The sequence below is a fragment of the Felis catus genome, chromosome A1 (assembly GCF_018350175.1).
Source record: "Felis catus isolate Fca126 chromosome A1, F.catus_Fca126_mat1.0, whole genome shotgun sequence".
Classification (NCBI taxonomy): domain Eukaryota; kingdom Metazoa; phylum Chordata; class Mammalia; order Carnivora; family Felidae; genus Felis; species Felis catus.
In genome coordinates, this window is record NC_058368.1 from 210459902 (window position 1) to 210487827 (window position 27926).

Here is a 27926-nt window from a genome sequence, read left to right on the forward strand (position 1 = left end):
TAAGGCCCCTCCCATCCTGGTTCAGAGTAGCTTCTCTGCGGAGAGTGTGGTGATTACTCGGACAGAGAAGGGTTAAGGGGATCTCACTAACCCCTCCTTCCTGCTGTTCCTGGTTAGGGAGGGTGAAGACAGAATAGCCAGTGGAGCAAGCACCCAGAAGGAGGAGCAGAAGGGCCAGAAGCTACAAACAGAAGAGAAGACAGGATCCACTTCTCACCTCTTCCCAAGCTGCCTGCCAGCGCATTTCCTTGGCAGCCAGGGCAGCGCGCCTTCAGGGCTCACAGGTCGCTGTGCACGACTCAGAGAAGAGCACAGGGCTCTGGGCACTGGACCCGGCTCCGCAGCTGGTACAGGAGGGAACATGGCGGGCCAGCGGGCACTGCTGCTAGCTGGCTTTCTTCTGTCTGGGTTCCTGCTCCCAGAGGCCGCCGAAATTCTGACCGTATCCTCACTGGGTGAGTGCTGGCAGGAGAATCAGACAGGGACGCATCCCAGATGCTCAGGCAAGCAACCCTGCTTCATAGGTCATTCTTTGTAGTTTTCCAGAGCTTGTTTGGGTCCCAGGATAGAGGAGGGAGGGGAGAGAGGGAGATGGGGGTCACAGAGGGGTCCCCACTGCTGGGTTGGGGAAGTTAGTTTTGGGGAAAACAGTTTCCTTTCTTCTCTTTTAATCTGTTCTGTAAGTGCTTCCCACTGTGCATTGCTCGGGCCAGAATTTAGATCCAGTGCTGAGCTGGAGATCCTGAACCCCCTACTCCAGGGCGGGGCAGGAACTTTCAGAGGCACACCCTAAAAGTCTGGGAGTGTGCAGTAGTTGCCAATAGAAAGTGGAAGACAGATCAGTTTCAGGCTCTTGGAAGCCAAGGACAGGGGTTCCTGGGGGCAGCAGCACAAACGGGGCATGTTTCATTAATAGGAAACCTGAAAACTGAGTGGGCACAGGAAGGAACTCCAGACAATCAGTTGGGAACAGCTCTCTTTTTGCCCTTGCTGCTAGAAGGTTTTGAAGGACAGTGAAGCAGTTAATTCTGCATAAACCCAGTTTTGTTTCCTTTACTTTTGCACCAAAGGGAACAGAAGGGGAACAGGAACATTTATCAGGTTGAGGAGGCATCATAACAGGGAGTTTCCCTAAGATATCACTTTTAGATCCCCTAGAATCTGGGGATCCTGGGCTAGAAGAAACCACAGAGTTCATCTAATTGGGCATCTCCCTTTTTATTTCCTGACAGGGATCCTAAGGGCCAGGGAAATGAGGGGCCTTTTGCAAGAGCACACCAGACCTCCCTGATGTCACGCACTCGGATTTAACCCACTGTTTCTTACCTCAAACCTGTTTTCTTCCCTAGACTCTACTCTTTATGGTGGGGATTCCTAAAAATCAGTATTGAAAAAAACAAACAAACCCTATTTTCCATTTTAAATCTATTTTTTAATGATAGAGGCAACAGAAAAAAAGAGCTGCCTCACCTTTTGAAATTGCATGTCCCTTGGACTCAGAGGAGGCAGGTGTGGTTTGGAGGTGCTTTCTCCCCTTGCCTCTGCCCCAGAATGCACTGGGCTCACCAAGACCCTCAGGAATAAATGCCTCTGCAGGAAGCCTTCTCCCCTGCATCCATTTCTTGCAGTGGTTAAAAGTGATCCAGAGCAGGCACTTGGGTCTGTGTTACATCAGACAACACAAGTACAGATGTAAAAAACTAGAGTAATTTCCACAGATACACATTATTACTTTAGTCCTATATCTCTCTCTACTGACCCAATCATCATGAGATCTTTATCTTCCATCTTCCAAGCAACCTCCACTTCCCAACATAGGCAAATTCTATTCCTTTACCCATAGATTCAAGAAAAATGCTCCATGATATCACATGGTTTTAGACATTGATGTAATAGAACCTGTACCATCCCAGAGAATCAAGCTTCTGTTTCCTTAGGATTCCAGGATTTTCCTATGTTGGGTGATGTCCCAGTTTTGCATGCATACAGGATCCTACAGTTCCACCCAAAGGGACCACAGTTATCCTAAATGCTTTAATCGATTTTTAGCAAAATGCAGGCCCCAAGTGAGGAACATTGTCATATAAATTTGAATCTGAAGAATTTTGCTGTGAGTAGTGACTCTACCCTCTTTTGCTTCTGTGGCTTGGCTTGATATTCACATTCCCATGTTTCTGGCTTCCACGTTGACATAAATTTCCTGGGAGAGAGATCCCAGAAATAGCTTTGAGTGATTGTCCTTTAGAAACCCATTATTCTCACATACATAGCCTTGTGTGTCAAAATTTCCAGCAAAACAGTTACTTCTTTAGACACAGTATCTCCATAAAGGCAGCCTAAATTTCAGCATGTAACTAGGATCAGGAACTCCCTCAGGCCTAAGCATTAGAGAAGGTCATCTCACTGGCATGGAGACCTTGAATTGCAAAAGGGAATTTTTCATGTAAGATTGCTACATATTACAATTTGGTCAGAAAGAATGTGGGTATCTGGCCTGGGGTTTACCCAAAATGAAACCAAAGGACTAAAATAACTCATCTTCTACTGACCACCAACTCTCTGCTACCTTACCCTGGATTTCCAGATACCCCACATCAATTTCAGACCCTTTGTTCTCACCTTTACAAAAATAAAAATTTTGTATTGTTCCTAGATGGAAGCCATTATCTACTGCTGGACCGGGTATCTCAGATTCTTCAAGATCATGGTCATAATGTCACCATGCTTCTTTATGGAGGAGATTATTTAATCCCAAGTATGTTCTATTTTTTTTTTTTTTTTGGTAATTATTAAATTTATCTACCCCAGGAAAGGATATACAACGTCTTTTGTATAGCACTGCTTAGCACAAAGTCTTTTTTAATCTAGTTGTATTTTAAGATGGAAAAATGTGTGTGTGTGTGCGTTTTATGTTAAGTGCTGGATATCTTACTAGACTATGTAGACCTGGCCCCCACAATGCCATATCTGCATATTTTACCTTCCACTCTGGTTATTTTATCCATTATTTAGCATGGAATATGAAATCTTCAGTGATTATTATAACACTGTGTATCGCACCTTCAATTCTTTCAGTTTTTGCTTTAGATATTTGATGGTCTCTAATTAGCTGCATATATGTTTATAATTGTCATATCTTCTTGCTGTATTAAACCTTTTATAATATGTAATGTTTTTATTCATCTCTTGTAATTTTTTAAATTTAAAATCCATTGTGTTTGATATTTGGTACTTGCATGGAATATTTTTTCCATCATTTCCCTTTCAGTCTATCTTTGATTTAAAGTGAGTCTTTTATAGGCAGAATATAGTTGGATTATGTTTTGTGTGTGTGTTTATGGCTTTTTAATTTTTTTTACTTTTTAACACATATCGTTATTTTGGAAAAATTCAGATTTATGGAAAAGTTGCAAAGATAGTATAGAAGTTCCCACACATCCCTCACCCTTTCCCCCCATTGTTAATATATTTTTATTTTTAATTCTTTTATTAATATGTTTTATTGAAGTATTATTGACACACAATGTTACATTAGTTTCAGGTGTGCAAGCAACTTGACAACTATGTATATTGTGCTGTGCTCACCACAAGTGTAGCTACCATCTATCACCATACGAAGCTATTACAACTGGATCATGTGATTTTGTCCATTCTGCCAATTTCTATCCTTTGATTGGAGAAGTTAATCCATGTATATTTAAAGTAATTACTGATAAGGAGAAATTTACCTCTGTCATTTTGCTATTTGTTTTCTATATGCCTTATAACTTTTTTGTACCCCACTTTCTGTATTACTGTTTCTTCTGTGGTTAGTTGATTCCTTGTAAAATGTTAAATACTTTTCTCATTTTCTTTTGTATATGTTCTACCACTTTTTTGTGTGTATGGTTACTTTGGGGATTTTCTTTAACCTGCTAACTCTATGACACTCAGATTTTTAATTTATACCAGCCTATATTAACACTCAAATATTCTGTTCCTAGCTGGCTTCATCCTCAACCTGTTCAGTTAGTTAAATGTCACAAAATTACATGTTTATACATTATGTGCCCCAAACATAAATTATCATTAACTTAAATGCATTAGTATCTTAAATTATGTAGAAAATTTGAATGGAGTTACACACAATTTCAAATAATGATAGTTTTTAAGTGAATAATTTTTTAATGTACTAGTCTCTTAAATCATGTAGAAAACAACAATGTAGTTAGAAGCCATTGTTACAATAACAGTAGCTTTTATAATTGCCCATCCATTTACTTTTTTAAGGTCTTTATTTTTTCATACAACTTTAAGTTACTCTCTGGTGTCCTTTCATTCTTCCCTGGAGAATTGCCTTGCACATTTCTCCCAGGGGAGGTCTAGTGGTAACAAACACCCTTAGTTTTGTTTATTTGGGATTGTCTTAATTTTCCTTGACATTTGATGCACAGTTTTGCTGGATATAGAATTTTTGTTGACAATTCTTTTTTTCTTTTCTTCTTTCTTTCTTTCTTTCTTTCTTTCTTTCTTTCTTTCTTTCTTTCTTTCCTTTTTTCTAGAATTTTGAATATATTGGGACATTGCCTTCTGGCCTCCAATCTTTTTTTTTTCCTTCAAAATTTTTGATTAGATATGTTTGGTAATCTCATTGACAGCCACTTGTATGTGATGAGTCATTTCTTTCTTGCTGCTTTTAATAGTCTCTCTTTATCTTTCTATATTTTGATTATACTATATCCTAATGTGGATGTCTGAGTTCATTTTACTTGGAGTCTGTTGAGCTTTGTGGATGTTTATATTCATGTCTTTCATTTAATTTGGGAGGTTTTTAGCCATTATTACTTCAAATATTCTCTCTATCCCTTTCTTTCTCTCTTCTCCCTCTGAGGATCCACAAAGCATATGATGGACCCTTAGGCTGTTGTTCCCTTTTCTTCAATTCTTTAATTTTCTGTTCCTCAGACTCAATCATTTCTGTTGTCTTCAGGTTCACTGATAATTTCTTCTTCATGCTCACTTTGGTTTCTTTTTAGATTTTCTACCCCTTTATTTAACTTTTTTTTTTTTTTATTTATTTTTGGGACAGAGAGAGACAGAGCATGAACAGGGGAGGGCCAGAGAGAGAGGGAGACACAGAATCGGAAACAGGCTCCAGGCTCTGAGCCATCAGCCCAGAGCCTGATGCGGGGCTCGAACTCACGGACTGCGAGATCGTGACCTGGCTGAAGTCGGACGCTTAACCGACTGCGCCACACAGGCGCCCCTAAAAATTTTTTTTAAATGTTTATTCATTTATTTTGAGAAAGCAAGAAAGAGAGAACAAGCCAGGGAGGGGCAGAGAGAGGGAAAGAGAGAATCCCAAACAGGTTCCATGCTGTCTGCTCAGAGCCTGATGCAGGACTCAGTCTCATGAACCATGAGATCATGACCTGAACTGAAATCAAGAGCTGGACTTGCCTCATTTATCCCTTTATTTATATTTGCATACACTTTTTCCTTGACTTTCTCCACATCTCCCTTTAGTCCTCTGAGAATTTTTAATGTAGTTATTTTATTTTATTTATTTTTTATTTTTTTAATATAATTTAATGTCAAGTTAGCTAACACACAGTGTATACAGTGTAGTCCTGGCTTTGGGAGTAGGGTCCCGTGATTCATCAGTTACATACAACACCCAGTGCTCATCCCAACAAGTGCCCTCCTCAATGCCCATCACCCATTTCCCCCCTCCACCACACCTCCCATTAACCCTCAGTTTGACTCTGTTTTTAAGAGTCTTTTATGGGTTTCCCTCCCTCTCTGTTTGAAACTATTTTTTCCCTTTCCCTTCCCCCATGGTCTTCTGTTAAGTTTCTCAAGTTCCACATATCAGTGAAAAGATATGAAATCTGTCTTTCTCTGACTGACTTATTTCAACTTAGCATAATACCCTCCAGTTACATCCACGTTGTTACAAATGGCAGGATTTCATTCTTTCCTATTGTAAGGCAATTATTTTAAAGTTATTATCTAGTATATCTGCCATCAGGTCATTCTTAGGGACAGTTTCTGTTGATTTCTTATTTTCTTCAGAATAGGCCTTAATTTCCTGTGTCTTGGTGTGTCTTGTGATTTTTGTTGAAAACTGAACATTTGAATATAACAAAGTGTTAAATCTGGAGATGAACCTCTCCTCCATTCTCCAGGGTTTGCAGACTTTTGTTATTAATTTTGTTTATTTATTCATTTTCAAAAATTGTTTTATGCTGCTTTTGTGTTGAGGATCAAACCGAGGTGTAAATTTCACTGTTCACTGTCTTTTCTGAGCCTTTTCCTGGGCATGAATGGACACTTTCAAGTTTTCCTGGTATGTGTAGCTGTTTTACAATGTCCCAGGTTTAATGGTGCCCTTTCAAATGGGTAAATTGAGAAAATGAGGGGAAAAGGAGGGCATCAATCTTTTAAGACCCCTGGAAGTCAATTGAGCCAGAGAGGGAAGTGGCTGCAATAATAGAGCATGATGCAGAAACCTTGCTGCCTGCTTCTTTGTCTGCATCTCTGCGACCAGAGCAGCAATCAGCAATCAGAGCACAGATACTTGATATTTGGACAAGGTGATTTTTTTGCCCGCTCAGGCTCTTGAAACCTGTGTACAAGCTGCTCTATAAACAATGCATACAGCTTCCGGCTGGAGACTGAGGGATGGGGGATGGGTAGCTGCTACTGTGGAAAAAGCTGAAATTGACTAAAATTATCTGCTATTTACAGTTAAAGACTTCCTCTGGTTGGAGGAAACCATCAATTGGCTGCAGATTTCCCAAATAGTTATTTCAGACAAATTCTGTCAGTGGAATTGTTGTCTACATCAGGAGGTGTGTGTGTGTGTGTGTGTGTGTGTGTGTGTGTGTGTGTATGAATTTTTCACCATTTGCTGTTTTCGAAGTATGTCCAGGAAAGCTCCTTATACTCTCATGCTGGAAATGGAGCCGTAATAGGTGTGCCTTGACAGTGTCAGGGATGGAAAGACCTTCCACTCAACAAGCAATTTGTCCCAGGAATTTAACTGAGGTGCCATGCCTTGTGCTTTGTGTAGGGCAGCAGCACATCCCTCTATGTGAGTTGCTATGTGCGTGTTTGTGTCTTGACCGAATGGGCTCCACAAATCTCTGCAAAAGGAGGTTGTCCTCAAAGTACTGTCATACATGTGCTTCTGGAGAAAGTTAAATGTGGTTAAAGATCTTGCCAGCAAAACTAGCGAGTAGGGCTGTTGAGGTAGTCCATGAGAAGCCAAGTTACAAGTTACTTGTACCCTTCAAAGGTGAAGGTGAAGAGACACTAGAGCTGAGAGCTTGTTGAAATAGGAATTAAACAGAATGTATTACCAAAGGTATGACTGTAAAGAATTTGTTAGTTTTAGATATAGTCAGTAATTTCAGTAAGATTGGAAATGGAGGCCATAATATGATCACAGAAATCCACTGAGAGGCTCCATTCATTCAGGGTTAAGAATAGTCAAGTTAGGCTATTAAATGGAGAACTAGTGGGGATAATCACTTCTTTGTTAATGGATCCTTTACAAAAAGGGATTTAATCCTTGAAGGCACTCTATTAAAACTCTATTTTGTTGTATTAAAACTTTTAATATGTTGGGCAGATCCAATGAGTTCCCTTTCATCATGGTGTTAGTACTAAAACATTAATTTTATGACTTCTTATATAGGAGCAACCATAGCTACTGTGAGATAACAACCAATGGCTGTTATGGCTATGGGATATTTAATCCCAGTGGTTAAGACAGGGCATGCACCACTGTGCTCTATCTAATATTTTCTACCTCCTAACAGTATAGAGGTACTTTGATAAATTTTGGTGAGCTCTCATGATATATCTGTTATTTTCCCCAGTATTGACTAAGACGATTAAAGTTGGTCATTGGGGGGATCTCATCCAATGTTAAAAGTAATGTAGAGGGGCGCCTGGGTGGCGCAGTCAGTTAAGCATCCGACTTCAGCCAGGTCACGATCTCGCGGTCCGTGAGTTCGAGCCCCGCGTCGGGCTCTGGGCTGATGGCTCAGAGCCTGGAGCCTGTTTCTGATTCTGTGTCTCTCTCTCTCTCTGCCCCTCCCCCGTTCATGCTCTGTCTCTCTCTGTCCCAAAAATAAATAAAAATTAAAAAAAAAAGTAATGTAGAACCTCTGATGTAAGTCACAAAAGCCAATCTGTGTCCTTGCTCTGTTATAATGTTTTTTAAAGTAATGTTAGTTGCCACATATGTCAAAACTGAGACCTCTGTTTTAATTTCTTTCCTGACTCTCCCATGCTGACATTTCCCATTTTTTGTCATTCCTTTCATTGTCATTATTTATACTTTGGGGGAGGGTATGCCTTTTAACCTGCTCATATTTATAAGTTCTTCCTCCAAATGTCCTAATTAGCATCACCAAAGCTAAGGGCCTTCTTGCTGGTGATCTTAGAGAACTGAGATTAAGCTGAGTTTGAATTAACCCTTGAATTAACCCCATGAGGGTGTCATCAGTGTTTCCCTTATACTGTGTTAATCAAGGTTTTCTTTGAGCTGCAGAGATATCATGAGCAACAGTAGCAAAGGCATTTTCTCGGGTTCTAGTGCACCTTCTCCTTTTACAGTGTGGAGTTCATCAGATGGCATGGTGCTATCCTCCTCACACCGTTCAGTGGGCTTGTAAACTGGAATCAGTCTTAACTCAGAGCACTGTTTATAATGGGGGCAGTCCTTGAGATGTACAACCATTGGTCATGCGGTTCTACCTAGCCTAGTGTCAATCACATGGTTCCTGCTGGAATCCAGAAACAAAGTGGATTCTGACAGAGAAGATAGGTTTGTGTGAGACACATGACCAGGGCCACTTAAAGGCTAAACCTATCCTTTTGTTTCTAAATGCCAATTATGGAAGCCTCTGAGTGGGATGGAGGTGCAGGTTCCCCTCATGGGGTCTGGCTTGTTTGGCTGAAAATCTTGGTCACAGAGGGAGGTCGTGTTGAGGCTTTCTCCTCATTTTTCCAAGATATGTCCCAGAAGGTTAAGGAGGAAATGGAGCTTGAAAGCTGTCAACAGTCCAACTTCAAAAATGGTGCCAGACTCTTTAGTACACATGAGTTATGGGGGAAATGTCGGAATGGTAAGTAGGACTGCAGGGGACTACTCTTGTTAACTTAGCCTTTGCCATATTTTTGGGTGAATGAAAAACCTTTGCATGTGTCACCTGTAAGTAATAAAAAATATCTCTTTTTTCCTAAAAAACAAAGGACTGGGGAGCTGGGATAAAATTAAATCTGTATTTAAATACAAAGTGTAGCACTTACTATATGTACAACCGTGATGAATTATCTGACACTCCATTTATGTTTGTCTTCTCATCTGTAAAATGAAGAATATCTATACCTTTACATGAAAGCTTCAAATAGAACTTTACTTTTATTTAAGTTCTATATCATTCATTCAATTGAATAGAAGTAATTGAATTATTATAATGTTCTCAATAAATAGTATCAGATCCTATGACTGAAGAAATGAAAAAGCAGGCAGAAAACCGAAAAACCCTCTAAAAGCAAACATGCAGATATATATAAAATTATTAGGATTAAAAAAAAACTATGGCATCATGCCAAAATTATCTGCATTGTTGGACTTAATGACATATTTTTATTGGTGTTTTTAAAAATTTTTTATTTAGAAAAGAAGGAAAATGCATACCAAGTTATCAGTTGGCTTCTACCTGAGAATCATGAAAAAGAATTAAAGAAACATTTTGATTTCTATATTGAAGAAGCTTTGCATGGCAGGTAATTTCTTTTATTCTCTGATTGAAAGACTTACCATTTATAAAGTGATGTAAATAGATGGTTGGATGCATAGCTACTTAGAGTAAGTTTAAGAGAAAAGGATGGGTGGATGGATGGGTGGATGGATGGGGAGATCAATGATAGGGGGTAGGGATCGATGGAATAGATGAGTTTTTCACTTCCAATTATTTGGTCTGTGTAGTGTGCCTTTTCCACTGAAATCATGAATGTATTTCTATATAGTCAGGCGATTGTTCCTTCTGGATCTTCCTGGCAGCCCTTCACCTACAATGTTTGTGTATATACTCTCCACAACGCAGAAGGCAGGATAAACAACATAATTTCTGATTGTTGGTAGGCATATCAAAGCCACCATTTTATACTTACTTTTCCTCTCATCATGTAAACTCAAGAATGGAAACATGTTGATGAGCATTGATTTTTTCCTACTTTGAGCCATTGTCTTTTAACTCATTTAAAAACCCAAATGCCTTGATGATACACATTGTGACATTAGCCTGAAAGTTTTCATCATTATCTGGGATGTATAGAAAGTTTTTTACCTTTGACAGAAGAGGGGAAAGACACATATTCATGCCTTCCTTGGTGAATTATAGTGGCCTAACTCCACCTGTCCCTTTTTCCTTAAAAATTTTATTCAGTCATCAAGGTGATCCTAAAATCTGGCTTTTGCCATAAAGCCTTTCTGCTTACCTAAACCAGAAGACCAAATTCTTCATCCAGAAGAGATGTGTTCTAAAATACTCTCTTGAAGCATTGTATATATCATCTTGTGTTGTTATTCATGATTTTTTTTATTATGTCTTATCTCTTTTTCCCCACTTCATTTCTTTGAAGACATGTTGCACCCACTTATTAAATATGGTGCAGCATGCTGAGCACAGTACCTTCCTGTATTTTAATAGATTAACTTAATTTCAAATATGATGAATGCTGTTCTTTTGAGGAATTTGTAGTTCATTTCTTGAATTTATCCACACTATGTAGCAGTCATTCATTATGTAAAATCATTTAAAAATAGAGAATAATTTCAGTTAATCATCTATTGTCACTTGAAGTTTACAGTGCACGTGGACAACTACATATTACTAATGAGGTCTCACCTGTGGGGTTTCAGTGGGCTGACATGGTGTAGTATTAAATTCTTTCACTACTCCAGGAAAGATGGAATGGAAAGGGTAATAATAAGCTTGTTTGTTTTAACTTGTTTATCTCATAGGTTAGAAAAATATCAGTCTCAGGATTCTAATATTACCATCACAAAGTTCCTTGTGTCAGGCAATTTCTCAAATGCAGACTATATAAAATTTAAAGAAAAAAATAGGCTATATTATCAATACCGATGGACTGTGCTACAAGTTACTTCCACAGGTAGGCTGAGAAACAAGACAGTCGCTCACGAACTGGAGTGTACAGGTGAAAGTTAAAAAGAGCATCACAGAATGTGTCAAGTAGACATGGAACTGTGACGTCTGCTACAGTCAGAGATGGCTCCCAAACTGGATGGCTCTTGAATTGGCCTGGATGGGGTGGATGTGATCACTGGAGAAAAGGGAGGGAATGAAGTGAGAACATTTTAGGAAGCAGAAACCCCAGAACCAAGTGACTAGAGCAGAGTGTTCATTGGAGACTGGTAAAATAGGTGGGCAGCTGCCAATATGGTCTTACTTACTTGGGATATTTTCTTTGAACCAAAGATTCTCCTATATATTGTGAAATTACCACCTTCAATGAATATTTGTCATTACTGTTTTGTTGTTGTTTTTTGTTTTGTTTTTAACAGAGAAGCATTTGACACCTTTGTAAAGTTAATGGAACAATTGGGGATTCAATGCAGTGATTTGCTAAGGAGAAGTGATATCATGGATTCTTTAAAAAATGAGAACTTTGACCTGGTATTTGTTGAAGCATTTGACTTCTGTTCTTTCCTGGTTGCTGAGAAGCTTGGGAAGCCATTTGTGTCAATTCTTCCCACCCCATTTGGCAGTGTGGACCTTGGGCTACCAAACCCGGTGTCTTATGTTCCGGTATTCCATTCCTTGCTAACTGACCGCATGGACTTCTGGGGCAGAGTGAGGAATTTTCTGATGTTCTTGGATTTCTTCTTAAGGCAATGGCGAATCCAGTCTACATTTGACAACACCATCAAGGAACATTTCCCGGAAGGCTCTAGGCCGGTTTTGTCTCATCTTCTAAAGAAAGCAGAGCTGTGGTTTGTTAACTCTGACTTTGCCCTTGAATTTGCTAGGCCCCTGCTTCCCAACACTGTGTATGTTGGAGGCTTAATGGCCAGACCTGTTAAACCAGTACCACAAGTAAGTGAAACCTCAGCACTCAATAGGGACTTCATGCAGAGCTCTTCAGTGTAGAGTTGGTGGCTCCCTTGCCAGTGGAAATTGAGAGTGAAGTAGGATGAGACAAACAAATTTTTCTAGTTTATTGTATTGTATTGTACTGTATTGAATTGTATTTTAAATTTAAGAAATTTTTGAAAATATAATATGAATTATTGACAGTAGATACCATATTGTGCCTCAGATCTGTAGATCTTATTGATCTCATTTAACTTTATAACTCTTCCTCCATTAAATATTAACTACCTTTTTTCTCTTTATCCCAACCCCTGATATACACATGAGAATGCAAATCCAATTTCCACTTTTTATTCTATGAACTTGACTATTGTAAGATGCTTCATATAAGTGAAATCCTGCAATGTTTGCTTTTCTGTGACTGGCTTATGTCACTTAGCATTATGACCTCAAAATGCATTCATGTTTTTATATATTGCAAAATTTCCTTCTCTATTTCTTTTTTAAAGTTTATTTATTTTGAGAGACAGAGAGTGGGAGGTGGAGAGGGGCAAAGAGAGGATCCAAGGATGTTCCCCGCTGTCAGTGCAGAGTCTGATGCAGGGCTCCATCTCACCAACCATGAGATCATGATCTGAGCCAGTATCAAAAGTCTGATGCTTAACTGACTGAGCCACCCAGGTGCTCCCAAATTTCCTTCTTTAAAGACTAAATAGAATTCCACATGTATGTGTGTGTGTGTATAATTTCTTTAACCATTCATCTTTTCATGGACATTTAGATTGTTTCAACATTGTGGCTATTGTGAATAGTGCTTCAGTGATTATGGGAATACAGCTATCTCTCTGAGATTCTGATTTGCATTCTCATGTGTATATACACAGAAATGGAATTGTTGGTTCATGTGCTGGTTCTATTTTTTTTTTTTTTTTGAAGAATGTGCATACTGTTTTCTATAGTGTCTGCACCATTTTGCATTCCCAAAAGCAGTATGCAAGGGTTGCAATGTCTCTATATGCTCAACATTTGTTGTCTTTTACTTCTTTTATAATAACCATACTGACAGGTATAAAGTGATACGTTACTGTGGCTTTGATTTGCATGTCCCTGATTACTAGTGTTGTTGAGAATTTTTTCATATATCTGCTGGCGATTTGTATGTTGTGTTTGGATAAATGTCTATTCAAGTCCTTAGCCTATTTTTTACTGAGGTTATAAGTTTTTTTTTTTTTTTTGCTATTGAGTTTTAGTCCTTTCCTATACATTCTAGAGATTAATCTCTCTCTTTCTCTCTCTTTTTTTAAAGTTTATTTATTTATTTTAAAGAGACAGAAACAGCCAAGCTGGGGAGGGGCAGAGAGAGAGAGGGAGAGAATCCCAGGCAGGCTCCATGCTGATAGCTACAGAGCCCGATGTGGGGCTTAACTCATGAACTGTGAGATCATGACCTGAGCCAAGATCAAGAGTCAGACGTTTAACCAACTGAGTGACCCAGGTGCCCCCAGAGATTAATCTCTTATTAGGAATATGGTTTGCAAATATCTTCCATTTGTAAATGTCTCTTTACTCTGTTGATTGTTTCTTCTGCTGTGCAGAAACTTTTTAGTTTAATATAGTCTCACTTATTTTTGTTTATTGAGTTAATTTTGTTTCTGTTGCTTGTGCTTTATCATTGAACTCATTGCCAAGACCAATACCATGAAGTTTTTGCCCTGTTTTCTTCTATGAGCTTCACAGTTTCAGGTCTGGTGGGGAAGGGGCAGAGACAGGGGGACAGAGTATCTCAAGCGGGCTCTATGCTGACAGCAGTGAGCCTGGTATGGGGTTCAAACACACTAACTGTGAAATCATGACCTGAGCAGAAGTCAGATGCTCAACCAACTGAGCCACGCCCCCCGGTCTAATGTTTAAATTTTTAATCCATTTGAGTTTTTGTGTGGTGTAAGCTAGGGGTCCAATTTTATTCTTGTTCATGTAGCTATCCACATGACCTGGTTAGGGATTCTGGTGAGAGGGTGTTTTCATAACTATTCACTGGCTTTGGTGAGACTGGTTACACATTTGCCTTGGGTGCACTACTCTTTCATTTAGTTTCTGGATTCCTTACAAGGGAATTTGACCACGAAATATTGCTGAATTAGCATGTTTTTCAGGGGAAGGAGCATCCAGAGCTTCTTACTCTGTCATCTTGTTGATCCCAGGGTCCACTTTCAAGGAAGCCCTTGCTATAAAGGTCATGGAAGTACTGTTAGGTACATGGCTTTGATATTGCGAACCTCCTTAAATAATGGCCCTAAGCTCTTCCTATGTCTTACCCTCGTCCTAGCCTTGCTAAAAATGCTTCAATAAGTTGATATTTTAATTTCTACTTTTTATGATCATATATAGAATAATTATGTAGTGAGAGGACACCGCAGTTAAGGATTTTAAAGGAGATTAGTTATCCATGATGAAATGTAAAAAAACTGAGACATAATGTAATGAGGCAGTAATGAGGCAGGATTGGGTGTGACTGACAAAACCTGCAGGCATAATCTCTAATGTCTCCTTCCTATAAAGGCCTGGTTCCTGACTCAGCCTAGATTTTCTGATTTGATTGATCTTGGATTGGGTCTAGGTAATGTAATATTTACATGCTACCCAGGTGGTCTGAAGGGAGAGCCTGAACTCAGAACTACTGCTCTAGAAGTTTTGAAAAAGGTGGAGAGCTAAGATTAGTGGCTGCCTGTTGCCTGTAGGTAGGTACTTGGGTGTTATTGTATGGACATTATCTCATATATTGTATGTCATGCCACCTTGAGATAACTGATGATCTCCAATTTTATAAATGAGAGGACAGACATTCATGTGATGTGCATATTATTCCCAGTACCATTTAGCTCAGAGCAGCAAAAGCCCAGATCTGACCTAGGCACCAAAATCTCTAACCTTCCCCTACTGATCTTGCATTGAGTGAACAGAAAAAGTTGGGGAATGATTCATGGGCAAAATGGACTTTGGTTCATGGTGGCATTTCTTAAGAAACAGAACTGGGAAGGAAGATACACCAGGTTGAAAGAACAGGTGGCCCCATGTGTGGAGGTATAAGTAAGATGGCCATGAGGCTGGGTTCTCTTGGTGACACTGGCCAGACCAGTGTAGCTGAAGATTCAATTATACAAATAAAACTAGGCCAAAACACAGGCCTTACCTGACATGATGGTGGGTCAGGTCTTGGAAGTGAGACAGGAGTTATTAAGGAAGAGAATAATGGAAGTTACAGTATGTAATTCATGAGATAACAGATGCTTGCTTTGAACGATTTTTCTTCTCTCCTTTCCTACTTTTTCTATTGAGATCAAATAAACATATAATAAATTTTACCACTTTAGCCATCTTGAAGGGTATAGTCAGGGGTATTAAGAACATTCACATTGTTGTGCAACCATCACCTGCATCCATCTTTAGAACATCTTCCTCTTCGCAAATGGAAACTTCATACCCACTCAATAGTGACTCATTATTTCCTCTGCATCCAGACCTTGGCAACCACTAGTCTCATGTTGTCTTTATGAATTTCACTACTCTAGGTGCATTATACGGGTGGAATCATACAACATTTGTTCTTCTGTGTTGGCTTGTTTCACTTTGCATAATGTTTTCAAGGTTCATGCATGTTGTAGCATGTGTCCAAATTTCTTTTCTTTTTAAAATGTTTATTTATTTGGGGGGGGGGGGTAGAGATGGAGGGCAGAGAGAGAGATCCCAAGCTGTCTCTTCACTGTCAGTGTAAGGCCCATGTGGTGACCAATCTCATGAACTGTGAGATCATTACCCGAGCTGAAATCAAAAGTCCAACGCTTAACTAACTGAGCCACCCAGGTGCCCCTGAATTTTAAGGCTGAGTACTATTTCACTGTATGTATATACCATATATTTTTTTTTATTTTTTTTTAACATTTATTTATTTTTGAGACACAGAGAGACAGAGCATGAACAGGGGAGGGGCAGAGAGAGAGGGAGACACAGAATCTGAAACAGAGTCCAGGCTCTGAGCTGTCAGCACAGAGCCCGACGCGGGGCTCGAACTCCCGGACCGCGAGATCATGACCTGGCTGAAGTCGGACGCTTAACCGACTGCGCCACCCAGGCGCCACTGTATATACCATATTTTTAATGTATCCTTCTGTCCATAGACATCCTGGTTACTCCCAATTTTGGCTATTGTGAATAATGCTATGAACAATAGTGTTCACAAATATTTGTTTGAGTCTTTGCTTTTGATTCTTTTGGGAATATGCCAGGAAATGGAGTTTCTGGGGCATATGATAATTGTGTATTTATGTTTTTGAGAAACTGCCATGCAGTCATTCACAGTGGCTGCACCAGATTACCTTTCCACCAACAATGCATAAGGACTCTAATTTCTCCACATCTTCACAAACACTTGTAATTTTATATATTTTTTTTGTTTTTTGTTTTTAAAAATTTTATTACTTACCATCCTAATGGATGGGAAGTGGTGTCTCACTGTGGTTAGATAAAAATTTTCCTGATTAGTGAGGTTTACCATTTCCTAACCTGATTGGCAGTTTGTATCTCTTCTTTGTTCAATATCTGTTCAAGTCTTTGCCCATTTATGAATCATGTTTGTTTTTTGTATAGAGTAGTTCTTTCTATAATCTCTTATCAGATATGACTTGCAAATATTTCACCCATTCCCTGGGTTGCCCTTTCACTGTGTTGATAGTGACCTTTGATACACAAAATTTTTCTTTTTGATGTAATTTTTTATTATGTTGCCTGTGCTGTTGGTGTCTTATATGAGAAATCACTACCCAATACAATTACAATTATATGAAGATTTCTCTCTCTATTTTCTTTTAAGAGTCGTATGTGTATAGCTCAGATTTTTAGGTCTGTCATCCATTTTAAGTTGATTTACCATATGGTATAATGTAATGGTTGACTTTCAGTTTTTTGCATGTGGATATCCAGTTTTCTAATATCACTTGCTGAAAAGACTGTCTTTTACCTAATGAATGGTCTGGAACCTTCGTCAAAAGTTATTTGACCAAATATACCTGGGGTATTTCTGGACTTTCTATTTTATCTTATTGATCTACATATCTATCTTTTTTGTCATACTACACTATTTTGATTACTGTAGCTTCGTAGTAGCTCTGGTATCAGGGAATGTGGGACCTCCAACCCTGTTCTTTTTTCCACATTGTTTTGGGTACTCATTGTTTTTGAAATTCCACATCAGCTTATGATAGGTTACTATTTTTGCCAGAAGCAAATGTTGTTCACTATTGATAGAGATGCATGGTACCTGTGGATCACCTTGGGAAGTACTGGCATCTTTAAAGTATTAAGTCTTCTAATCCGTGAAACCTGAATTTTGTTTCCACTTATTTGTGTCTTCTTAATTTCCTTCAGCAGTGTCTTATAGTTTTCAACATAGTTCAATATAGTTACCTCCTTGGTTAAGTTTATTCCTATTTTTTTATTCTTTGGATTGTATTGTGAATGAAATTGTTTTTCTAATCTCCTTCCTGAAATGGTCATTATTAATGTAATGCAATGGATATTCTGAGCTGATTTTATTTCTGGCTACTTTCCTAAATTTCTTTACTAGTCATGACAAATTTTTTTGTGTGTGTGAGAGAGGAAACTTAGGATTGTCTGCATATTATATCTTGTTATGTGCCATTATTTCTTGGTGCAATCTTTCTATTCTTTCCTCTCTCATTCTCTTGAGAACTCCATAATGCATATATTAATCTACACAAAGGGGTCCTGTGAGTCCCTCACACTGTGTTCATTTTTTTGCCCTTTCTACTTTTTTCTCTTTAGACTTGACACTTTAGATGTCCTGTCTTCAAGTGTACTAAGTCTTTCTTCTGTCTATTTTGGTCTGCATTGAACTACCCTAGTGAATTTTTCAATTCAGTGATTGTATTTTTTGTTTTGATTTTTTTTGCTTTTTCTGAAAAATAATTTCTGTCTCTTGTTGCTATTATTCTCTATTTGTTCATATATTGTCTTCCTGATTTCCTTTAGACCTTTATCCACTTTTTTTGGCTCTTTGTGCATATTTAGTCAATTTAAAAGTCTTTGTTTAGTAAACCCAATGTCTGTTTCTTCAAAGAGGGTTCCTGGAGATTTATTTCATTCTTTTAAATGACACATTTTGGCTTTTAGTCTCTCTCTTTTTGTAATATGTTTTGTGATCTTTTGTAGAAAGTTGTGGGCATTTGTAAAACCAGTCACCTCTAGTTGTGTTTGCAGGCTGCCATGGAACACCTTCACTAGTTAGTGGGGAATGTTTAATACTTTGGATAAGCCAGGACAGACAACTTAAAGTCTCCTTAGGTATTTTCTGAGCATTTTTCCTGTCTGGACCTTTGTGTATGCATTCATTCATCTGATTCTTCCTGTATACTTGGCCAATTTTAATGTCTTTAGTACCCAAAGAGTCTTACCCAGATTCTTCTCAGGGACATAGGTGTTTTGTTTGTCTTGCCCAAGATTCTAAATTCTGCAGTATCCCTGCAGATTTTACATGGCATTGTGCCCTCTATTGCCTTGCAAGACTCCCACCAACCTGATATCTGAGCTATATTGCCATTTCCCGTCAGAGCTCTGAGCCTGGTGAGATCTTAACTTGTCAGCTGGGAGCCTACAGAGTGGCTACAATGTTGCAAATTATTTCATTTCTTCTCCTCTTACAGAAGGCAGGGCTACCACTGCTGCCTCTGGACCATGGCATGCCACTTCAGGAAGAGTGTGGGTCCAGAAGAGTAAAATTGCCATGGAAATTCTCACCATTCTGAGTGTGTGTGTTTTTTTCTTCCTGAATGGGCATCTGTTTGGTTTCTGTATATCACTGACTATTTTCCCAAGTCGTATAAAATTATCTGAGTGAGTCTTTAGCCTTTTTTATCCTTTTGTTTTTTCTGTGGGGAGCTGGGAGTACTCAGCTTCTTATTATGATGTCGTGCTCTGCCTTTGCCAATTTTAAATTATAGATTTACACTGATCTTGTAAATGTCAAGTGACAACAAAGCTGGTTTTTACTGGTCCTTTGGGATGATAGTTTTTATAGTGTTGTGCTGGATGGAGTTAAGAAGGGTTAGAATGGTACAACGAGGTAAGCTGGAGACAGTCAACAAATGCAGAGGAAGGAAGGTTGACAAAGGATATGAAACTGATTTTTAGGGTGTTAGATCATGAACTTCTTTAAGAATCATCTAGGGTGGCTATGTGCTAATTAAAATCAGACAAAATGGACCAATGTCAAACCTTTTACAGGATATAAAAGGTATTTTATAATGTGTCTAATGTAACAAAATCAATCAGCATAATGCAACACATTAATAGAATGAAGAGAATTTTTAAAAAGCTCATCATTTCAAGAGATGCAGAAAAAATATTTGACAAAACTAACGTCCTTTCATGATAACAACAGTCACAAAGCTAGGAGTAAACAGGTATTTTTTGAACACGATAAAGAGTATTTATGGAACACTGACAGCTTTAACATCATACTCTATGGGATAGACTGAAATCCCGCTGCCTCAGATGGGTAGTCTAAGATGCCCGCTTACATCACCGCTATTCAAATATACCCTACACAAAGCAAGTAGGCAAGAAAAAGAAATAAAAGGCATCCGAATTGGAATGGACAATGTAGAAATGGTTTGATATTCATATGACATAATCTTGTATATAGAAAATCCCAATGAATTCATATAACTTGTGTTTTCATACACTGGCTATGAACAATCTGAAAATGAAACCAAGCAAATTATTCTATTTACAACAACACCTAATTAAACTGAGGAGGCGAGAGACACATACAGTGGACACTACAAATTTGCTGAAAGAAATTAAGGAAGACCTAAATAAATGGAAAGACATCTCAAGACCATGAATTGTGATACTTAATGTTGTTAAGAGAGCAATACTACTCAAAGTGATCTACAAGTTTTACCTAAGCCTTATCAACACTTGAGTGGCTTTATTATTACTTTTTTTTCTTTTTTGCAGAAATGGAAAAGCCAGTCTTCATCTCACATTGAAATGTAATGGAATGCAAGTAGCCAAATCAACATGAAAAGAACAGTGTTCAATGACACACATCTGTGACCAATTCATTTGTGACAAGGGCGCCAAGAGCAATCAATGGAGAGAACAGTCTCTTCAGCAAATGGTGCTGAAACCACTGGATATTCATTCCCATGAAAGAGAATATATTCCAAGCCTTCCTCACACCATACACGAAAATCAACTCAAAATGGATCAATGGCCTAAAGAAAGAGCTAAAAGCCAAAAAGTTCTTAGAAGAAAAGAAAGGGCTAAAATGCATGGACTTGGACTTGGCAATGAATTTGTAGATGTGACATTGAAAGAATGAATAACAAAAGAAAAAATAGATAAATTTGACTTCATCAGAATTAAAATCTTCCAGAGAAGCTTCTCCCGAAGCTTTTAATTAAAGGGGACATTTTATAGAAAATGAAAGGACTACCTCTCAGGTACCAGGCGAGTATGTACTCTCTTGCTGCTTTTCATCCTCATCTTGGAGGTCCTAAGAAAGTAGTAGGAGAAAGAAAAAGGAATAACAATCATGTAGATTAGGCAGGAAGAGTTAAAACTGTTCTTTCTCACAGATGACATGATGGTCTATTTAAAAAATCTGAAAGGTCAAGAAAAATATTTCTGGAACTAGCAAGCAAGTAAAGTAACATCAAAGCATACAAGTTTAATATAAAAAATCCATCTTTTTCTTGTATATCAGCAATGAACAGGAGGATGTGAAATTAAAACCATTCTACTATTTATATTTCACCACTAAATATGAAATCTTGGGAATAAGTACTAACAAAACATGTACAAGATTTATATGGAGAAAACTACAAAATGCTGATGGAAGAAATCAAAGAGCTAAATAAATGGAGAGATACTCCATATTTATGGGTAGGAAGACTCACTATTGCTAGGTGTTAGTCATCTCCAATTGGATCTATAGATTCCGTGCAATCCTACTGAAAATCACAGCAAATTATCAATTGTCGATATTGATAAGCTGATGCTCAGATTTGCATGGAGAGGCAAAAACCCTGAAGGGCCAACACAATATTGAAGATGAAGAGCCAAGTTGGAAAACTGACATTAGTCATCTCCATGACTTATGAAATGGCTAAAGTAATCAAGACAGTGTGCTATAAGCAAAAGAACAGACAAATAGATCAATGTACTAAGAATAGAGAGTATACATAGATCCACACAAATTTAGTCAAATGATCTTTGACAAAGCTTTAAAAGAAGTACCATGAAAAGAAGACAGTCTTTCCAACAAATGGACACAGTTCTTACATCTTCAAACAAATTAACACAAAGTGGGTCACAGACCTGAACATAAAATGCAAAAGTATGAAATTCCTATGAGGTGACATAGGAGAAAGTAGATGACGAAGTGCTTGGTGATTGTTTTTAGATATAAAATCTAAGGAATGTTCTATGATAGGGTTGATAAGTTGGCTGAATTTATTTTAAAAATAAAGAAGGTGTGGTTTCTGTATACAATGTAATACTGCTTGGCAATTTGCATTTGCAGCAACGTGGATGGAACTGGGAGGTATTATGCTAAGTGAAATAAGTCAATCAGAGAAAGACATATATCATATGTTTTCACTTATATATAGATCTTGAAAAACCTAACAGAAGACCAGGGGGGAAGGGAAGAGTAAAAAAGTAATTACAAAGAAGAGAGAAGGAGGCAAACCATAAGAGACTCTCAAATATAGGGAACAATCTGAGGATTGATGGGTGGGTGGAGGAGAGGGGAAAATGGGTGGTGGGCATTGAGGAGGTCACTTGTTCGGATGAGCACTGGGTGTTGTATGTAAGCAATGAACCATAGGAATCTACCCCAAAAAACAAGAGCACACTTTACACACTTTATGTTACCCAATTTTATTATAAATTATGTTAAAAAAATAAAAATTTCTGTTCTTGGAATTACCTGTCAAGGGAATAAGAGGTGGAGACACAGACCAAGAGTAAGTATTTGCATAGATAAACCTGATAAAGACTATTATTCAAAATGTAATACACACAAATACACAACCATATATATAAAATACACAAATAACTCTTAAAACTCAGTAATAACAAAAAAACCCCAATTAAAAATTTTTAAATGGGCCAACCACCTTCCCAGAACTCTTATCAAAGAAGACGGACAGATGGCTCATAAACATATGAAGGAGACAAATGACAGATTTTTCTCCAGCATCTACCTCAGCTCCCAGAGTGCTTACTGTCCCCTACTGGGCCAGGAGAGCAACTGGCACTCACCCAGACACTAGCACCTCTGGTCTGTCATTGGAACACTCCTAAATGGCCATATCTCCACAGACAAGGATGAGGGATGAGGATGACCCTGGTACTGGGCCATGTTCACAATGAAGAAAGAGGTTCCCATCACGTCAACTTTCCTCTTCTTAAAACATTGTTATACATGGAAGTCCTGTATCTAGATGTCGCTGCTATAGTATGCATTAAGTGCCTCATGTGCAACGTGGGCAATTGTGGTAGTGGGCTGGACACCTAAGGCTCTCTTGATTTATTTGTGATTATTGAAAGTATTTGTATGGTATGGTGTGTCCTGAGGTCTCAGAAAAATGACTTCAAGGCCACCATAAACAACAGATATGAGCAGAGTGCAGAACCTCCCTCGCTATCCTCAGAGCTATGAGAACAGTATCAAGACAGTGAGCTCTAGGCACTGACAGGAGGGTGTATTCGGTTAATAGATGTCTTTCAATTCATAGGTGTCTAGGTTTCCATGAACAACTCTGTTCACATACTTTCCTTTCTTACCACTCCAGGAATTTGAGAATTTTATCAGCAAGTTTGGAGACTCTGGTTTTGTTCTTGTGGCCCTGGGCTCCATGGTGAGCACCTATCAGTCCCAGGAAGTTCTCATGGAGATGAACAGTGCCTTTGCTCATCTCTCCCAAGGGGTGATATGGAAGTGTAAGCCTTCTAAGTGGCCCAAAGATGTCAAATTGGCAGCAAATGTGAAAATCGTGGACTGGCTTCCTCAGAATGACCTCTTGGGTAAGGACTGACCAGATCTATTTCTCTTTTTCTACTTATGTCTCTTTAGGGCTCCACGGGGCAACTCCATCACTGTGAGAAGGGATGTTGGTAGCTAAAGATAATGTTTAGCGGACAGGAATGGACCAGCCACTTGGAGATCCTGGGAAATCAGGCTATACGTCAAAAATGTTTAAAAATGCCGTGTTTGCTTCTTCCTTTCTATTTCAGTCCTGATATTTTCAGTCGGAAGTGATATTTTTGTCAGGTTATTTTAACCCTAACATATTTGCATTGAAGAAAGTTATCCAAACCTAATCAAAGACGGCTTGTGGACTTTGAGAACACACATCAGGGGTCTTCTTGTCATTGCTTTTCCTGGGCCCTTGAGAACCTGTTAGGCCACGTGCCATTACACACACACCCCCCCCCCCACACACACATACACACATGTTAGCACATTCTCCTATGCTACAAAAGGTATAGTCATACTTTCAAAAAATTGATGTTGATGGTGTCTGAAGGGTGTGCCAAAATATCTGACTGTCAAAGTGAGTAACTTGTCAGCCAGTTATTTGGTCCATAAAATTGTCTGGTAACAGTTCCTTACACCCCAAGGTTTTCTTTGTCCTTGTGCCAGTTTTTTCAGCATCCTAGCTACCACCACAACTGAATACCTCAGAGGTTCACCCCAAGATTATTCACCCCAAGGCTCACAAACATATTGGGAACTTAAGATAGAGTGTTCTGCATATTTTTTTTTTCACAAGGCATGGAGTAAAAAGGATTCTGATTTTCAAGGAAACACCAATCGATTCTGATGCACATCCCTGTTGAGAGGCACTGTTTGAGATGAACTCTTCATTATCAACACTTGTTTTGGTTTTCTCTAAAAAAGAGTAGAGTAGCACACGGGAACTGGAAATACTGAGATGGGTGGTCCATCAAGCCCTACTTTAGAGGATTTCTTATTAAATTGAGGAGAAAGCACATAGAGTGTATGTTTGAGGAATGCCAGGTGAGATGTGATGACAATAGAAGTATTAAGACTTCAATAAGAGGAAAATAATGGGCAGTGAAGGAGAGAGGGTGAGACGTGGAGAGCGAGAGACAGAAAAGAGACAGAAGGAGACACAAAGAGAGCAGACATAAGAAAAGCAAAGAGAGAAACAGGGTAGAGAGAAGAATGGATGGATGGATAGGTGGATGGATAGTTGGGAGGAGGAATGTGCCTTGCTTAACACTGTTCTCTACAGCTTTCCCTTGGCTCTGAGTCTTAGATGGATTGACTTAGAGGAATCTCTGTACACAGACAAGGCCAGAATCTTCTATCTTGGAATATGCACCCTTGAGTGTGTTCAAAGCTGGATCAGTAAATCCATTTTCTCCACCATACCTTGAAATCCTTTGGTATTTTCCTCTGCCCTGATGCTTTCCCTGGTGTTCTGAAAGTTTTCATGCTGAAATATTCCTGATTTACAACAGCTCACCCACGCATCCGTCTTTTTGTCACCCATGGTGGGTTGAATAGCATAATGGAGGCCATCCAACATGGTGTGCCCATCGTGGGGATTCCAGTCCTTGGAGACCAGCCTGAAAACATGGTCCGAGTAGAAGCCAAGAAATTTGGTGTCTCTATCCAGTTAAAGCAGATCAAGGCAGAGACATTGGCTCTGAAGATGAAGGAAGTCATAGAAGACAAGAGGTATGCAGCTCTCTGAACTTGTCATTGAGACTAAAAGAAGATATGAAATACGATGGGTACTGTGTGGCACTGTTTTGCAAAAAGGCAAAACTTTAGGGACAGACAATGATATGCATATGATACTAATACCTGTTCTGTTTCCTCTGAGAGTAAGACTATGTATTTAGGTTAGATGCTGCGAACAATTTTCTACCATAAGTATTGCAAAGACTCTGACCTATTTACACTGGGTCTCAGAGAGGTATTTTGATGCTGCTTATAGTAGAATTTCACTGAGGCAGGAGGTCTTCTTTTTGTCCCCCAATAAGCCACACTGTTTCTCCAGCCTCAGGCCCTTTGTCAGTGCTGCTCCCTAGAACATCCTTCCTTCTCCTCTCAGGACTGGTTCCTTCATGACCATTGGGCTCATCTTCAATGTCCTCTCCTCAGAGAAGTGGTCTTTGTCTGACAGTCCTAAATGCACTCCTCTCTCACCCCCTTCAATTGTAATTTGTTTTTTCTTCTTAACACTTCTCAGGATAGGTAACTACCCCATTTCTTTCTGTTTTTGCTTTATTGTGGGTCCCTCATATTAGAAAGTAGAGAGTAAGCCCCCTTGGATGGCAAAGTGTGTCTGTTTTTTCCCCTGAGCTCACTCACCAGGCCTAGCACAGGGCCTGCCACAAAGTAGGTTGAGATGAATTTCTGTTAAGTGACTTGGTAGAAGGACCCATGATATCTTATGTAAATTCCCATCCAGCACAATGATCTGATAATGAGGATGGGTAGAATATCTTATTAGCATCTTCAGGACATCTACCCTGAGTCAGGGGTATGTTACATCACATATATTCATACGTGCTTTTTCCTTTAGTGTACCATAAGCCTCCTGGGAAGAGACTTTTCCTTACAGCTTAGTCACTGTTTTATAGTTTAGCACTTTTTGGCCCTAGGAATGGATCTTTGCATGAAGGCACCAGTTTGAACTTTTCAATGTGACCCAGCTAGACTGTGGCAAGACCAGTGGTGTAGACTCTAAGTCTAAAGTTCTTTTTTTTCCAGCAAAAGAGCAGACACAGGATTAAAGCGAGAGATGGCAAATGTCCAGGAAAAAGACAAGAGCCCCAAATAAGGGTCCTTGCCCCATATTTATTCAGATCAGAAGGCTTACAAATGCGATGGGCGTACACAGAGAGACAAAGAAACTGTGAACATTAACTTTTGGACGTAGGGGAAAAAGGAAGTTTTGAAGATGTACAGTGTTTGGGGTTTGGGTCAATATAAAACAAAATCTGGGTAATGGGCAGATGGTTAGATGGTTGTTAACAGCAGACAGGAGGCACCATGCCTGTTTATCTTAGCTAGCCTAGAGGATGAGACAGGGGAAATAACCTCAGGGTTAATAAGGCATCTTTTCTTTTGTTAACTATCTTCACTCTGGGCTGCTTCGCCTGCAGCACAGTGGTCCATAGTCTAATTCACCAATTTACCTAACCTGGCCCCATTCTCCTGTGAAAGCAGCTTTTCTGCTATAGTACTAAACTGGGGGTGCTTCCACCCTGAACATCTAATCTTGATTATTTCATATACCTATGTATTGGGCACCTGTGTGCTGTTTCTATTTCAGGCCTTTGCCTTTCCCTTTCTATTTTGGAGGCTCTGCACCCCCTCTCTATTTTGCCTTTGCACCTCCCTATTTCTGGCACCTTTCTGCCTCCCTATTCTTGGGGCGTCTTTGCACCCCCTATTTTTGGAGTGCCAATCTGGTTTACTGAAACTCGGGTGTGAGCATTTTAGGACTTTGTATTTCTTTATGCCTTGTTACCGCATTGGTGTAAGCCCAGGGGATTCCTAAGCTTATCCCCTACAGACCAGGCCAGCACTTTTCCTTGAAACTGAGTCTTCTGTGCACATGGAGGCAAGAATGTGTGTGTGATACGTTGTCTCTAAGTCTTTTGAGGCCAAAGGAGTAATGCCCCGCCTCTGTGTCTGCCAACAGGTACAAGTCAGCAGCAGTGGCCGCCAGCATCATCAGGCACTCCCACCCCCTGACCCCTGCCCAGAGGTTGGTGGGCTGGATTGACCACATCCTCCAGACAGGGGGTGCGGCCCACCTCAAGCCCCATGCCCTGCAGCAGCCGTGGCATGAGCAGTACCTGCTGGACGTCTTCTTGTTCCTGCTGGTGGTCACCTTGGGCACCCTGTGGCTCTGCGGGAAGCTGCTGGGCATGGTGGCCAGGTGGTTGTGTGGGGCCAGGAAGCTGAAGAAGGCCTGATGGGGGTGCATCCTTGATGGGTATTTGAGAAGCCACTGGTTCTACAAAGTCTCCAACCATACAGGAAACCCCTAGTGTCTCCCTGTATTCCACCTGATGGTGGCACATAAATTGCTCTTCACTGCTGCCTGTGTTTAAAAATTCTTGGGACATCTGGGTGGCTCAGCCGGTTAAGCGTCTGACTTCAGCTCAGGTCATGATCTTGCAGTTTGTGAGTTTGAGCCTCACTTTGGGCTCTGTGCTGACAGCTTAGAGCCTGGAGACTGCTTTGGATTCTATGTCTCCTTCTATCTCTGCCCCTCCCCCACTTGTGCTCTGCCTCTATCAAAAATAAATAAATGTAAATAAAAAGAATTTAAAAAGATTCTTGTGAAGGATTCTTGGGATTCTCCTTTAAATTGTGGTAAAATATACATTATATAACATTTGTCATTTTTACCATTAAGTATGCAGTCAGTGGCATTTAGCCATTGTCATTACGCTGCAAACATCTCTACCACTCATTCCAGAACAGTTTTCATCATTCCAGAGTAAACTAACTCCACACTGATCAAACAGTGATTCCTCATATATATGCTCCCCTCCACCCGAATCTCCATCAATCCCTGTTCTACTTTCTGTGCCTGTGAATTTGATCTTGGCTTCTTGACTTGCCCCTCATCAATGGACTCCTCACTCAGACCCAAACCTTTAGCAGGCAGCCCACCTTCCTCCCCACTCCCTGTCCTTAGCACAGGGCCATGTTTACTTCATCATTGT

At 39.5% G+C, this 27926-nt stretch overlaps 2 protein-coding genes across 3 annotated transcripts in view; both read left to right on the forward strand.

The window, feature by feature from the left end:
- Positions 1-37: 37 nt before the first annotated feature.
- Positions 38-27293, forward strand: LOC101087045 (UDP-glucuronosyltransferase 3A1-like). Of its 2 annotated transcripts, XM_045038118.1 has the most exons (8): positions 38-455; positions 2654-2755; positions 9006-9119; positions 9675-9783; positions 11588-12119; positions 22997-23228; positions 24693-24912; positions 26891-27293. In XM_045038118.1, the coding sequence occupies exons 1-8, from the start codon at positions 362-364 to the stop codon at positions 27165-27167; spliced, it is 1680 nt and encodes a 559-aa protein (XP_044894053.1). In that variant the 5' UTR covers positions 38-361; the 3' UTR covers positions 27168-27293. The 2 variants fall into 2 exon arrangements, with proteins under 2 accessions (XP_044894053.1, XP_044894055.1); XM_045038120.1 differs by lacking the exon at positions 9006-9119 and having other exon boundaries at positions 42-455.
- Positions 24780-27926, forward strand: part of LOC101097701 (UDP-glucuronosyltransferase 3A2) — a 59054-nt gene continuing 55907 nt past the window's right edge. The window contains exon 1 of the mRNA XM_045038137.1: positions 24780-24912. The gene's annotated coding sequence lies outside the window, so the exon portion shown is untranslated. The remainder of the gene's footprint in view (positions 24913-27926) is intronic.